A 15,519-nucleotide genomic window follows, 5' to 3' on the forward strand; every position below is an offset into this window, starting at 1 on the left:
ACCAAAACTACAGTACTGGCTTTTTATAATGAGCTAGAGGGCTGAAAACATCCAATTCCCTCATCATTACAAAGGTTTGTGAGAAGCCTAGTGTTTGGGAAACAAGCGGAAGTGACGTTGTCGCGCCACCCCAAGGTTGAACGTGGAACTGTAGTATTTTCAATAAGGCCTTGTCAAATGAAACCTGTCCCACGGAAATCACGTGACACAAAGAGCAGTTCTAGCGAGGAATAGACAAAACATATTTTAAGTGGGCTTTTCAGGGCTGCCGGGTTGGAGGGTTTCCAGCCAAATTGGGCTACTAATTTGAAGCCCAGGCTCGTTATAAAAGTACAAACTTGCCGAGGTACGGATTTGGGCTACTTTTTGGGCCTCTGGCTGGTTTTCAAACCAGCCAAAGTTTTTTGTTGACATAATGTGTCAAGCCTGTGTCTCCTAATGCATTGTGGGTAATGTAGTTTTTGTTTAACAATTTGCCGACTGCCAAGTTTAATGGAAGACTACAATACCCAGAATGCAATGGGACTGACTTGTGTAGAAGTCGGGAGTCACCAGATTTTGGGCTCTGTACCCCAGTCTCCCGTCACTCTTAAGCATTCTCGCATTTTCCAGTGACTTTAGTCAATTTCAGACAATTGTGGGGCAAAAATCTGCTGGCCAACAAAATGTCTGCAGGTTGAATTGTTTTATCAATATTTATTGAAATTGTATATGAATTTGGGCCTCTATACCTCCTGGGCCCCCTCTGTAGTTTTGTTCCTGGTGAAGGAGGCGATTCTTTCCTATTTTTTCAGTGAAAATTTTCACACATATTCATTTATTTTTTAGACTTTTTTTTTCACTGCACATGTGTTATTTTGGGGCTACTTTTGAATTACCTCTTGGCTAGTTTTGGCATGCCTCCCAACTGTCCCGTTTTGACAGCTCAACCCGCTGTCCCTTTAATTGGCTTTTGGCTGCGGGCCCAGAATACATACATACATACATATTTTTGTAACAGTTTTAGATAAGATAAGAACTGACTCACAGCTTAAAGGGATACTGTCATGGGAAAAAAATTTTTTTCAAAATGAATCAGTTAATAGAGCTACTCCAGCAGAATTTTGCACTGAAATCCATTTCTCAAAAGAGCAAACAGATTTTTTTATATTCAATTTTGAAATCTGACATGGGGCTAGACATTTTGTCAATTTCCCAGCTGCCCCTGGTCATGTGACTTGTCCCTGCACTTTAGGAGAGAAATGCTTTCTGGCAGGCTGCTGTTTTTCCTTCTCAATGTAACTGAATGTGTCTCAGTGGGACATGGGATTTTACTATTGAGTGTTGTTCTTAGATCTACCAGGCAGCTGTTATCTTGTGTTAGGGAGCTGTTATCTGGTTACCTTCCCATTGTTCTTCTGTTTGGCTGCTGTGGGAGAAAAGGGAGGGGTGATATCACTCCAACTTGCAGTAAAGAGTGATTGAAGTTTATCAGAGCACAAGTCACATGACTTGGGGCTGCTGGGAAATTGGCAATATGTCTAGCCCCATGTCAGATTTCAAAATTGAATATAAAAAAATCTGTTTGCTCTTTTGAGAAATGGATTTCAGTGCAGAATTCTGCTGGAGTAGCACAATTAAACATTTTGAATTTTTTTTTTTTTCCCATGACAGTATCCCTTTAAAGGTCAATTCGCCTTCATGAGGAAAATGGTAATAACACATAAAAAAAACCATAGAAATGTGTTCAAACTTTCATAACCTGCCAAATATTGTAAAATGGACATGGTAATTATGGGTGTGGGCACAAAATGGGCGTGGTCAGAAAATGTTGCCGCAGTACGCCTGGTAAAAATTTTTGGCCCTCAAAATGTTGGGAGGTATGTTTTGGGCTGGTTTTGTAGCTGACTTTGACTGGGTTTGAAAATTAGACCTGGCAACCCTGGGCTGGCTCTGACACACACACCATTTTGTACCATCCATATTATGCACATGTGCTTTTTCTTTTGTTTCTCACCGTTTTTTTTGTGTACAAAATGCAGTGTATATTAGGGATGCACCAAATCCAGGATTTGGTTCGGGATTCGGTCGGATCCTTCTGCCAAGCCGAGCCGAATCCGCAAATGCAAATTGGGGGTGGGGAGGGAAATAAACTTGCTATGATTGCCAATAGAGCAACTCAGTCCCTTATATTCCCTGCTGGAGTGTTGCTCACCAACAATAAAGGGTCACTGGTAACACTATTACACCAGTGTATTGTTTAAATAACAACACATAGAGTGCTGAGGTCAGAACATGATATTTATAACTTAAATCTCGAGCTATTTTTTGTGTACTTCGACTAGGGAATAGTGCAAATTCGATTCTAATTTGAAAAAAATTCAAAAATTAGAATATCGAAATTTATCATTTACTGTCTCTTTGAAAATTCGACTTCAACCATTCACCATCTAAAACCTGCCGAATTGCTGTTTTAGCCTATGGGGGACCTCCTAGAACCTATGTGGAGTCAATTGGTGGACTTTGAAAAATTGAAGTGTTTTTTGGGGAAAAACTTGGTTTCGAATTCGATCAAATGCGCTATTACTTCAATTAGTACGATTCAAATTCGGCTGAATACGGACCTATTCGATCGAAAACTGACCTATTTGGCTAAAAACTTAGCTTCAATTGGTCTTTTTGAATTCGCATTTCGAAGTTTTTCAAATTTGAAATTAGACCCTTGATAAATATGCCCCTAAGTGTCAACCACAATGACAAAGGAATTCTGGGGGGTGGAGGGGAGGGGCTGCATTGTGACGAAAAAACTCATATATAAAGTGACTTCTATATACAGGGACTTCTAATATCCTTATAATTTACAATAGGGGGCAGATTATCTTATAATATATTAGTTATAGAATTCCCTGTATAACTCAGCCTGCAGCCTTGTGCCTTTATATGGTCACAGAACAACCCCTCAGTGACTTCTAATATCCTTATCATTTACAGTAGGGGGTACATTATCCCTTATAATACATGAGTGATACTCAGAGTTCCCTGTATAACTCAGCCTGCAGCCTTGTGCCTTTATATGGTCACAGAACAACCCCTCAGTGACTTCTAATATCCTTATCATTTACAGTAGGGGGTACATTATCCCTTATAATACATGAGTGATACTCCGAGTTCCCTGTAAAACTCAGTCTTCAGCCTTGTGCTTTTATTTGGTCACAGAACCCCTCAGTGACTTCTAATATATTTATCGTTACCCTTATAATACATGAGTGATACTCAGAGTTATCTGTACAACTCAGCTGCTGCCTACTACCCCCCTCTGCTGTCAGGTAGCTTATAGTTGTAGCTGAGTGGGAGGGGCACTGAGGATCTGGGGGTGGGGCTTGCAATGCTTTAAAGTCCACACTGTAGTGAAATGTGTCCCTGGATCACAGAAGAATAATCAGCAGCAGTGTGGGAGCAGTCATGGAGATTTCCACAGTAAGTGTGAGCCTTTGACATCTGATTAATCATGTAACCCCAACTCTCCCCAACAGGTTACCCTGCACCTACCGGTGCCACCCCTTCTTTCTGTAGGTCTCAGACTCCCAAGCCTCTCCCACTGACACCACAGGCACTGGTACAAAGGGAACTGGGTTAGTGGACATTGGGGTAGTGCAACTGTCATAACTGTTATCATATCATATTATAGTCAGAATATAATGGAGGTGTCATTAACCCCGTGCAATGCCAGGGTCTGCTTTTAGCCTTGGCTAGGATTGCCAACGAGTGTGCCTGGGGCCCCCAGTATTAAAGGGCCCCATGGGGGGTGCGTTATTTGTATATACAAAGTACATGTTATATTGTTTTTTATATATATATCTAAAGCATCAAAATTAGCCAGCACTCGCGTTACAAGAAAATCAAAGTGCTTGGATGCAGTCATAAAATATAGAATAATCAAGCAATAATGCTTTCTAAAACCTGAGAGTGAGGACATTAGTATTCAAATATATATATATACACATATATATATATATATATATATATATATATATATATATATATATATATATATATATGTACGTAGTCAATATACGTCACGCTCATAGGTCTTAGAGTAAATCAGAAAAGTTTTCGGCCTTTTTCAAAGACCTGTGAGTTCTATGGACTACGTTACTATTGATATTTCTAGGACTGCACCCAGGCATTCTACTTTTCGTGAGTGCTGATATTCAACAAAAGTACTATATAGAGAGAGAGAGGGTTGTGATACTGGGGCGTGCTGGGCAGACCGTGATTGGTACAGGGGGCTGTGGCACTGAGAATGCTGGGAAATGAGTCTATTTATGTACTGCTGTACTACTTCCCATCAGCCCTCCTTGCCTGCAGATTCTATTGAGCTGCAGCTTTCAGCATAACTGGCAGGGTCTTCTGGGAGTTGTAGTTCAGCCACATCTGAATTAGTTACAGGGTAAAGTTCATGGGTACAGTGAATAAAATAGGGATATTTATATGGAATCTCCCCCATTCATTCCAAGGGGAACATTGACTTTCCCTCTTCTTGTCCCTCTGCTCATTGTCCATGTTACTGTGAGCCAATCAGGAGCGAGCTCTGAGCTGTGAGACCAGTGAGAGGGGCCTGTGTTGCTGTAGTGCTGCCCCACGCTATAAGCTGCTCTCACACCATGGGAGGGGCCTACGTGCTGTGTGTGTGTGTGTGTACGTGTGTTGGTGCGAGTGTGTGTGAGAAAGGGGATTGTGGGAAATGCCACTGAAATACAGAATATAACAAAGTACACTGAGGCGGAGTTCAGGGGTAAATGAGAATAAGACGTTTTGGCCCTGTATCAGTCACAGTTTGGGGGATACTGCGCCCCTTATTGTCTGTGAAGGATTTATTCAATGATCTTTTCTTGGGAAAGAAGGAAAAGTTGAATATCCAGTATTTTCCTGGGGTGGATAGTAAGGTACACTTAGCAAAAACAACAGGGGTTCCAGGTGCTCAAGCCCTAGACCTTCAGCTTGGGGAGGCAATTTGGCAATAATATGTTTAGTTGTAGGCTGGCACAAACCGGACTTCACTCGAAAAACTGCAATTAGAAAAGTAGTTTTATTTAACATCTCATGCGATAGCCTTATGCGTTTCGTGCCTTGGCATATTCCCACAAGGCACAAAATGCGTAAGGAAAATGTGTTCAAACGTTCCATAACCTGCCAACTTTTGTAAAAAGGATGTGGTATTTAGGGGGTGTGACCATAAAATGGGCAAATCTTTTTGTCCCTCTTTCTATTTACAAAATGCTGGAAGGGAAGCCTTTTTAAGCAGGATTTGGCCAACTCCAAAAGCCTGGCCCAACCAAAGCCAAACCCTTAGTGCTGACAGGACTGTCTGAGTAAAGCACCAAGGCAGCTCCCACTCCAGTGTATGAATGTAAATATGGAGAAAAATGTTCTGCCATCAAGATATGCTGAGACCCAGTACTGACTTAGCAAAGTACTAAGGCAGCTCCTAATCATATGTGTAAAGTAGGGATGCAGCGAATCCAAGATTCGGTTCAGGATTGGGTCTTTTTCAGCAGGATTCGCCCGAATCCTTCTGCAAATTAGGGGCGGGTAGGGAAATCGCGTGAATTTTTGTCACAAAACAAGGAAGTAAAAAATGTTTTCCCCTTCCCACCCCTAATTTGCATGTGCAAATTAGGATTCGAAATCAGTTCGGTATTCGCTAAGAATTCGTGGGTTCGGCCGAATCCAAAATAGTGGATTTGGTGCATCCCTAGTGTAAAAGGAACTACATTAAGAAGAAATGTTCTACAGTGGGAGCATCACCCACGGCCAGTGGCATAACAAGATGTTACTGAGACCCACAGCAAAATAGTTTGAGGAGCCCCCAAACTCTCCAGAGATTATCCTGTTTTACCAATATACGAATATAAAATTTACTTGTTAATTAGAACCTAATGGGGCCCCTATACCTCCTGGGCCCCCCTGCAGTGACAGGGTCTGCTTCCTCTTTAGTTACACCTCTGCCCACGGCTGTGGGGGTCCTGAAGAAAACATGGGACCCTGTAAGGGACCGAACCCTCCCCTTCCCTGGCCAAGGCCTGTTCCGTAGTCTTCAGCAGCACAGGGACAGTGTATAGATGAGGAATATGAAGAATAAGACTGGAAATTCAGTATGGCAGCTCCAATGCATGTCTAAGTGCAGATATACACTGTATAACAGACTTCTCCTTTTCTTGCAGGACTCAAACACGCTGGTAGCCCTGGCAGTGATAGGAGTAACAGTCTTATTGTTCCTGATTAAAACTCTGGGATCTGGGGCAAAGAAAGCACCAGTCACTCTGCTGGACTCCAATGCCAAGTACCCACTACCTCTCATAGAGAAACAGGTACTGACGCCATTGTTACAATCAGTCATTAACTGCCTCGTTTGGAATGACTCAGGCAGTAGCAGCTAATTGGGCCAGGGTTGAGTTTCTATTAGTGATTAGTAACAGGGGCCTGTCCTGCCTCCTAAATACAGTATAAAAGTCATAAATAAGCCACCCAGTTGGCTGCAGAGCATGGATATAACGTTTAAATCTAACTTTTATTAACAATGTTAAAGGTTATATTCAGAACAGTATGAAACAAACTAAAGGGGATATGAATCTAAAAATAAAAATTGAATTCGGAGAAACCTTTCAATACACATTCAGTACCAGGTTTCAATGGTTTTAAGGTCATTGCTATTGGAATCAGTATTTGTCTGTCCCTTGTTATTCTATGCACTGCTGTTTCTGACTGTGGAAACAATGTAGCAGTTGGTAAAGAGACCTGTGAAGAAACTGCAGGAGGTGTGACTTCTTCTACATTGAGTCTATAGTCAGAACCGGTAGTGCGCACAGAGAATAGCATAATAATAAAAAACTTGGAAAGTTACTTAGGATCATATTTTTTTTTCAGAGGGCGAAATTAAGCTGTTGCGTTTACACCTCCTTTAAATGGCAGTTCATCTTATTGTTTTTCTCTCCCATTTCTAGGAAATCAGCCATGACACCAAGAAATTCAGGTTTGGACTCCCCTCTGCAGAGCATGTCTTGGGGCTCCCTGTAGGTAATGGACGATGTTGCTTGCTTTCCCATTTGTGCATGAAAGGGTTAATTCACTGAGTGTTAAATGATAATTAGGAAGAACTCAGCAGGTTGGAGATTGAATATAGACATACTTGACTTTTTGGGTCTTTTTTATTATTACTCTGGGGGCAGCCATATTGGTCACTGGGGGCTGGGCTTCCTTCTTTATGACACTCCCACCTGTATGTAAAGCAGTGGAGCCAGCATATAAGTGGGGTGAGAGTGATATCACTGATCTGTTTTTATACCCTGCGTGTATATGGGGTGCTGGAAATGTTTAAAGGGTTCATTCACCCTTAAATGAACTTTTATTATAATGTAGAGAGGGATATTCTGACACAATTTCAATTGGTTTTCGTTTTTTATTATTTATGGGTTTTAAGTTATTTAGCTTTGTATTCAGCAGCTTTGCAATTTCAGCAATCTGGTTGCTAGGCTCCAAATTACCCTAGCAACCATGCATTGATTCGAAAATAAAATCAATTAAATATTCTGCATTGTTTCTGAAATAATCAGGTTCATCTTCACTATCCCTCTCTTAGCATCTGTTTCTCCTCATTATGTCTTCATTCAGCATTTGGGTGTCAGATAAATGATCCAATATATCTTATAGGGGGGCTCCTTTCCCAGCAGATGTATTAGAGATCACTAACTGATTCCAGTACAAACAAAATGTACCAACATAACTGCATTTTGCACAAATCCTGCATGCAGAGAGACATGATGTCTGTTGATTTTTATAGATTGAGCTCTAATACATCTTCTAAAAAAGGAGCCCCCCTATAAAATATATTGGATCATTCCTCTGACACCCAACTGCTGCGTGAAGACAGAATGAGGAGGAACAGATGCTGAGAGGTGTGTAGTAAAGATAAACTTGATTATTTCAGAAACGGTACAGAATTTTTATTTGATTATATTTAGAAAGTTTCTTATTTCAGTATGATGAAGCTTATATTACATTTTCATTTTCACGATCGTTCCCCTTTAAGAAAAGGTTAGGGGCAGGATTGGGTTAATCAGGGGCAGAATTGGGTGGATTGGGTGGATTGGGGATGGGCCTATGGGCTCTAGAATAGCTGGCTCAGGCAGGCTTGGGGCAGATCCATGAGATTTAGCATCTACCTTACTGATTCTCCTCCCTGCACAGGTCAGCATGTTTACCTCTCAGCCAAGATCAATGGCAGCCTGGTGGTTCGGGCGTATACGCCAGTGTCTAGCGATGACGTCAAAGGCCACGTGGATCTGATTGTGAAGGTTAATTGCTACTACTAAACTCCTATATAAATGTAATAATTGTATACTTTATTATTTTTAATTATATTCTGGCTTCTGTATGGTTAACAGAGTTTGCCATGATCATGTCAATCATCAAATCATGGACACAAAACGACCCTTTGGACATATTTATTAAAGGATAAAATGGCGCAATGTTCACTGTGGTTCCCCTTTGTTTCCATATTTGCATAAATCCATACGAGTGGAAGGCTGCCATACTGCTTGCCGCGACAGCAGTGAGCATAGGGTTAACAATAATCAGCAGCCAAGTGTGCATAGAATCATGTTCAAATGATCTAATGAATATTATCCGACCTGAGGTATGTAGTGAGACCGTTATTAGCAGTGTAAAACCGCTATTATCATGAAAATGGGTTGCATCACTGTTGTGGAGCTTCTCATTTTACTGCAACGTGTTCTGACATATTTCCTCTATTTCCAGGTATATTACAAAAACGTAAATCCTAAATTCCCTGATGGAGGCAAAATGTCCCAGCACCTGGACAGTCTTAAAATAGGGGAAACGATTGATTTCCGGGGTCCAAATGGGCTTCTTGTCTACAAAGGAAAGGGTAAGTGATGTTTTCTATAAGGGTTTTATGTAGGGGCCCACGCATTAGGCACACACAAGAGGCTACATAGATGAAATAATATATTATAGTATGTAAAGAGACTAGGACTATAGAGGTTGAGTGAGGAGAGGAAGAATAATAGTACTGAGAGTGGGCCCCTGGTCTAAGGTTTTTTGATGGGCCCCTGGTGTTCCAGTCCGACACTGCCAAGCTAAAGGGCAATATGGAGAGGCCTGATGGGATACTGTTATGGGTGCCCCCCACCCTGTGCAGTCTTGCCTGATTTAAGCTAGGTATTGGATGTGATGGGCGAATAAATTAGCCTGACGCGAATTCGCAGCAAATTTCCACTTTCGTCGCAGTCGAATAAATTCACAAAACTCCTGGCTGCGTCCAAAAAAATTGCCAAAAATCATCAAAAAATCAACGCCAGCGTCAAAATTGACATGAACGACTTTTCGGATGTGCGTCCAAAATTGACACGGGCGTCAATTTTCGAGTTTCACAATTTTTTTACCGTTTAGTGAATTACGCAGGAAATTCACACATTTTTTGGCGAAGCGAATCGGGCGAAATTCGCCTATCACTAGTCTCTACCATAGAGCAGAGCCAACAGCAGAACTGGTGGGAGCTGAATATCAGTTGCTCTTTGAGTCTAGGTGCCTCTGGTGGAATTCTGTACTTGATATGGATGTGATGGCAGATACATTAGATAGTTTCAAGGAAGAGTTGGATGCCTTTTTTTTTAGCAATGGGGAAAATATAAGGTTACCGATATTAACACGTTCTGTTCTTTCCAGGGAAATTTGCTGTGAGGCCAGATAAGAAGTCTGAACCCAAAATCAAGGTGACCAAACATGTCGGGATGCTTGCTGGCGGAACTGGTAAGAGCGTCATAGGGAAATGGAGAATTATTTGCTCGTACAGATGTGGGATAGGTCAATGGTTACCCAGCACTATCTATCTAACTAAGAGATAATAGATATGTGATTATGAGGACTATACTGGGAGGAATGCAGACCTGAATTTGGTCTGTCTTAGAGTCCTGAGTCTTCCCTGCTCAGTTCTATCACTCCCATCACATTGACCAATAGAACTGAGTGGAGAAGCGTCTGACGATGCCAGCTAGTCCAATAGGCCTTCAGGCTGCCCCCATACAACGTTTTGGTTCACCCTTGGACAGGTGAAGGGGTGGAGAGGAATTTTTATAATGTGTAATTAATGCTACTCATTGTTTTTCTTAATTGGGATTATTTTAAAGGGGTTGTTCACCTTTAAAGGAGACATATAGGATACATGAAAAAAACTATATAATTTTGTAGGCAATTATAAGTAATACATGGTGCTAAAAATTATTATTATCTTTAAAAATAGCCCCTTTTTTGGAGATCCCTATAAATGTTCTCTAGTCCCTGCCTATGTTTTAAATGAGGGGTGGGCGTGTCCTAACGGTCCCTGCCAGAAGAACAATAGGAGGGGGACAGCCAATCACAGCCCTGCAGTCACACGAGCACAGACAGGCTTCAGTTCCCTATCAAGTCCTGCTAGCTGCTGATTGGTTCCTGTCCTACAGTGCAGTGAGCTGAGAGCCGCCGGCTCCCCTGCACAGCCTGGGAATTCAGGGAGCAGGAAGTGGAACAGAAGGGAAGGATTATTAGGATTTTCGCAGAAATATTCAATAAATCAGCCTGAAACACTACTTTTTTAAGCACAATTTTTCTATATCTAAATGAGTATAATGCACTGGTACATTCTTATTTTTAACACAAAATGTCTCCTTTAAATTAACTGTTAGTCTGATGTAGAGAGTGATATTCTGAGACACTTTGCCTTTGGTTTTCATCTTTTACTATTTGTGTTTTTTGAGTTATTTAGCTTTTTATTCAGCAGCTCTCCAGCTTGCAATTTCTGCAGTCTGGTTGCTAGGGTCCATATTGCCCGAGCAACCATGCAGAGAGGGGCCTGAATAGAGAGATGAGTAATAAAAAGTAGCAATGAGAATACGTTTGTAGCTTTACAGAACATTTGTTAGATGGGTCAGTGACCCCCTATCTGAAAGATGGAAAAAAAATCAAAAGAAGTCAGCAAATAATTAAAAAACTATAAAAATAAATAAATAATGAAGACTAATTAAAATGTTGTTTAAAATTGTCTATAATATAACATACTAAGGACCAGGAATGTTTTAAACTCAGTATCAGAGCCCATGTCCTTAACGGGGAGGTTCTCCTTTAAAGGAGAACTAACCCCCCCATTGTAACAACAGCCTCCAACTACCTTCTATAACCTCCCTTTTACCTCTCCGGGCAGAAGATGGTGCCTCTCTTCATTTTAGGCTTAGGTTTTTATTCAGGGGCACCTTTCTGTCCAATGCACAGAGAGGGAGGGGTGAGGGTTTAGTTCTCCTTTAGAAGTGAACTACCCCTTTTAAAGAAATGGGCTCTGATACTGAGTTTATATTATAAGGAATAAAAAAACAAACAAATACAAAAAGTATTGAAGTATTGTAGAAGTGATACCTATATTGGCTAACAATAAAATGTAGAGATAATACAATGAATTAGGGTGGGTTTAAAATAGTCCAGGAGTCTGGATTCACTGGGGCAAATTTACTTAAGGGCAAAGTGGCTAACGCAAGTGAAAATTCGCCAGCGTGACGTCATTTTGACACTTCACCGATTTACTAACGGGTGCTGGCGTAAATTTGCTAGCGAAGTAGACATACTCTAGCGCTACTTCGCACCCTAACGTCAGACGTATTTGCGCTCTGGCGAAGGGACGAAACTACGCTAATTCACCAACTTGCGGATTTTACTGAACGTTACCTCTTGCGCCAGACTTGACTTCGCCAGCTCAGACCAGGCAAAGTGGAATAGAGCAGATAGGAGTTTCTTTAAAAATAGTTGAAAATCTTTCTAAGTCCCAAAAAACGCTGGCTTTTTTTTACTTTTTACTGGGTGATAAGAAGAAAAAGATCGAAATCTTTTTTTTTTGGGGTACCCTCCTTCCGCCTTACATTTGGCACATAAACTATACAGTGGGCACATGTGTAGAGCAATATAAGGACCTCTATTTAATTTTGTTACGTTTCCCAGGCTTGTGTAGTGTAATGTAGTTGCTGCAGCATACACGTCCATTGTACATTAACTGCACGCCATATGCTAATTAGGCATCACTAGCGTAACTTCGGACTACTTATCATATTATCGCAAGCACAACTTCACAATCGTTCAGTAACCTGTGCGCAACTTCAGATTTTCGTGAATTTGCAGAGCCCTGGCTAAACTACACCGGGCGCAGTGTGGCGAAGTGCGGCGAAACGGTTACTAGCGCATTTTTGGTGCTTAGTGAATTTGCCAAAGTGAGTTTATATAGAATTCCTGGTATAAAGCAAGACAGGGCTTTTATCGTAGCCCATAAAGGCTAGAATTAAAAATTGAAAACTTTATAGAACTGTATTTGTTTATTAAACCCATTTATTATGATGCCAGGTTTGTTGTTTTTTTGTTGAACTGCTCCTGACATACACCCATGTGTCTGTTTCAGGCATTACACCCATGTTACAGCTGATCCGTCAAATCACCCAGGATCCCAATGACAACACGAAATGCCACCTCATATTTGCTAATCAGGTAAATATTAATGTCACAGTCCCGTTGTGTCTTTTGTTCCAGGACTCATTTACTAATGTAAGTGCAAAGTGGAAAATAAACGGCTGCACATCACATTCTGACCTACAGACTCCACTTTAACAATGACATCTACCAATGACTCCAAAATCACGAACATGTGTAATGTAATGTTCCCTGGAAAGTTGCTTCTATTGTGCCAAAAATAGTTTGTTGTTCAGGTTCCCAATAAGGAGCTTCCTTCCTATATTTGCCTGCCTGTAAAACCCAGCAGAAGGATTCTTACAGTTTCATATTATCGATGTGTTTGCAGACGGAAGACGACATTTTGCTACGATATGAACTGGAAACTGTAGCCAAGAGCCACCCGGAGCAGTTTAAGCTTTGGTACACGCTGGATCAGCCCCCGCAAGGTATGGTTTTGCTTGTTATCGTCACTGGCCCCACTGATATTTCATGCACCCTGCCTAGCACCCAGCGTTGCATGAAGCACAAGGACCTGCATCTGTAGGTGCTATAGGAGGAGTAGGGTAACCCTAACCCTGCACTTCATCCATGAATACAACCTGTGATTGGTAGAGGGTGAGGGGAGGCAGGTTGGTGTCCCCACTACCTTTTCAGCTTTCATGTCATTCAGATGTGCAAGTTAGGGACGGAGCCCATCTCCAGGGGTGTAACTGCAGAAGGATCAGACCCTACGGCTGCAGGGGGGCCCCAGGAAGTATAGGGGAGCCTATGAGGCCATAATTAATGTGCCATTTCAATATATATTGGTATAACAAAAAACCTCGATATTTAGGGGGACCTAAAATTAATTTACTGTTGGGCCTAATAACATCTAGTTACACCACTGCCCATCTAATCTCAATTTGGAGAAGTTCAGACAGAACTATCACCCCCAGGGCCCAGGTGCCGGCAGAGCAGCCAGGCGCCCCCACCTTCCCCCTGGATGCAGTTTTCAGTGCACATTCTGGAGGGCCCCTTGGGGGTGCAGGCCAAGTGCAATTGCACCCCCCACATCACTGGTAGTTCCGCCCCTGATTTCATAACCCAGTAAGACCCCCAAATGCAAGTCCTTCTTGAATTAGCACTAAGAGGTGCAATTTTGCTCCATTCTAGCATCAAGTATTATAGCAGTCCACCAATGACCTTTATGCCCAGTCATGCCTTGCCATACCACCTCCTAAATATCATGTCTTGGGCCCAACAATATAACGTTCTGCAGTTGTAACTCTGCCTTGTCCTGTACTCTCCCAGCTGAGAATGCTGGGAGTTGTAGTTCACAAAACAGACCTTTGTATTCTGGTAATTTCTACGGCATTAAAGGAGAACTAAAGACTAACTAAAGAAGCAGGCAAGAAATGTTGTACAATATGTTTTGGGCTTCTGTACCAGCCCAAGGCAACCACAGCCCTTTAGCAGTAAAGATCTGTGTCTCGAAAGATGCCCCAGTAGCTCCCCATCTTCTTTTCTGCTGATTCACTGCACATGCTCTGTGCTGCTGTCACTTACTGAGCTTAGGGAGCCACTCACAATATACAGTACACATAGAATAGAAATGTCACAATATAAGGCTGATTAGTAATTAATACAGATAATTACTACATGGCAGCACAGAAACCAGTGCAATTAGCATCAGAATTTAATAATCAGCAAACCTGTAGCATCATCTTATATTACAGCCAGGGAAGCTCATTTTCTGCTGGATAATTAGTGACGAGCCCTAAGCTTAGCTTCTCAACAGCCAATCAGAGCCCACTGAGCATGTGAGTGTCACAGACACTTTCCAAGATGGTGACCCCCTGTGACAAGTTTGAAGTCCTGGATCATTGCTGCTATTGACAAGCTGAAACTTTAGCCTCGTGCAATAAGTTCAGTATATAAAATATTGCATTTTTAGCCACATTAGTTCTCCTTTGCTTTGCAGGGTGGAAGTACGGCTCTGGCTTTGTCACCGCAGACATGATTAAAGAACATCTGCCGCCTCCATCCGAGGATGTCCTTGTGCTGATGTGTGGGCCTCCTCCCATGATCCAGTTTGCGTGCCAAGATAACCTGAGCAAGCTTGGCTACCCTGAGGCCACAAGGTTTGCTTACTAGTGTGGAAATGAATGCAAAGCCGACTGTGCCAGGGGATACTGCCAAGCTGATGTTTTACAATCAATGCCATGGACAAACTTCAATATCAGAACAGCTGGGGTATCCCATAACATTCCGATGCTCAGGTTCTGCCACCTGTCCCAGTGGTACCACCAGGGCTGTGCCAAGACCATTCCTGTTCAGTTTTGCTGCCTTTAAATCTGCTGGGAACTTCTTATTTCTGTCCAAGTCTCACATAACTCAGTGAGTCTTTTTATTATCTCACCAGAATCCAGATGCACAGAGCATGCTGGGATTATTTTAACCCATTCCTTGGATCTGATGTCTGTTTCATATCAAGAACTCTTGATGTGGATTATGATTAAATGGAGAGATGCAGAATCTGCAAATGTTTAATAAATATGTTTTACTTACTGCCTTGCTCATCACTTAATATACAGGTCGGGAACTTTCAGTAGCTCATGGATTATAAGGGATAATGTAGCCCCACTGTAAATGATAAGGATATTAGAAATCACTGAGGGGTTGTTCTGTGACCATATAAAGGCACAAGGCTGCAGGCTGAGTTATACAGGGAACTCTGAGTATCACTCATGTATTATAAGGGATAATGTACCCCCTACTGTAAATGATAAGGATATTAGAAGTCACTGAGGAGTTCTGTGACCATATAAAGACACAAGGCTGCAGGATGAGTTATACAGGGAACTCTGAGTATCACTCATGTATTATAAGGGATAATGTACCCCCTACTGTAATTGATAAGAATATTAGAAGTCACTGAGGGGTTCTGTGACCATATAAAGGCACAAGGCTGCAGGCTGAGTTATACAGGGAACTCTGAGTATCACTCATGTATTATAA

General features: G+C 41.8%; 1 protein-coding gene across 1 annotated transcript; it reads left to right on the plus strand.

The window, feature by feature from the left end:
- Window positions 1-3,351: 3,351 nt before the first annotated feature.
- On the plus strand, window positions 3,352-15,069 carry cyb5r2.L (cytochrome b5 reductase 2 L homeolog). The gene is made up of 9 exons (XM_018257426.2): window positions 3,352-3,456; window positions 6,204-6,350; window positions 6,984-7,056; window positions 8,227-8,333; window positions 8,797-8,926; window positions 9,727-9,810; window positions 12,473-12,558; window positions 12,869-12,968; window positions 14,483-15,069. Exons 1-9 carry the CDS (start codon window positions 3,442-3,444, stop codon window positions 14,653-14,655), a joined length of 915 nt encoding a protein of 304 aa, XP_018112915.1. The 5' UTR covers window positions 3,352-3,441; the 3' UTR covers window positions 14,656-15,069.
- The last annotated feature ends 450 nt before the right edge of the window (window positions 15,070-15,519 follow it).

Source organism: Xenopus laevis, chromosome 4L, assembly GCF_017654675.1.
Source record: "Xenopus laevis strain J_2021 chromosome 4L, Xenopus_laevis_v10.1, whole genome shotgun sequence".
NCBI classification, from domain to species: domain Eukaryota; kingdom Metazoa; phylum Chordata; class Amphibia; order Anura; family Pipidae; genus Xenopus; species Xenopus laevis.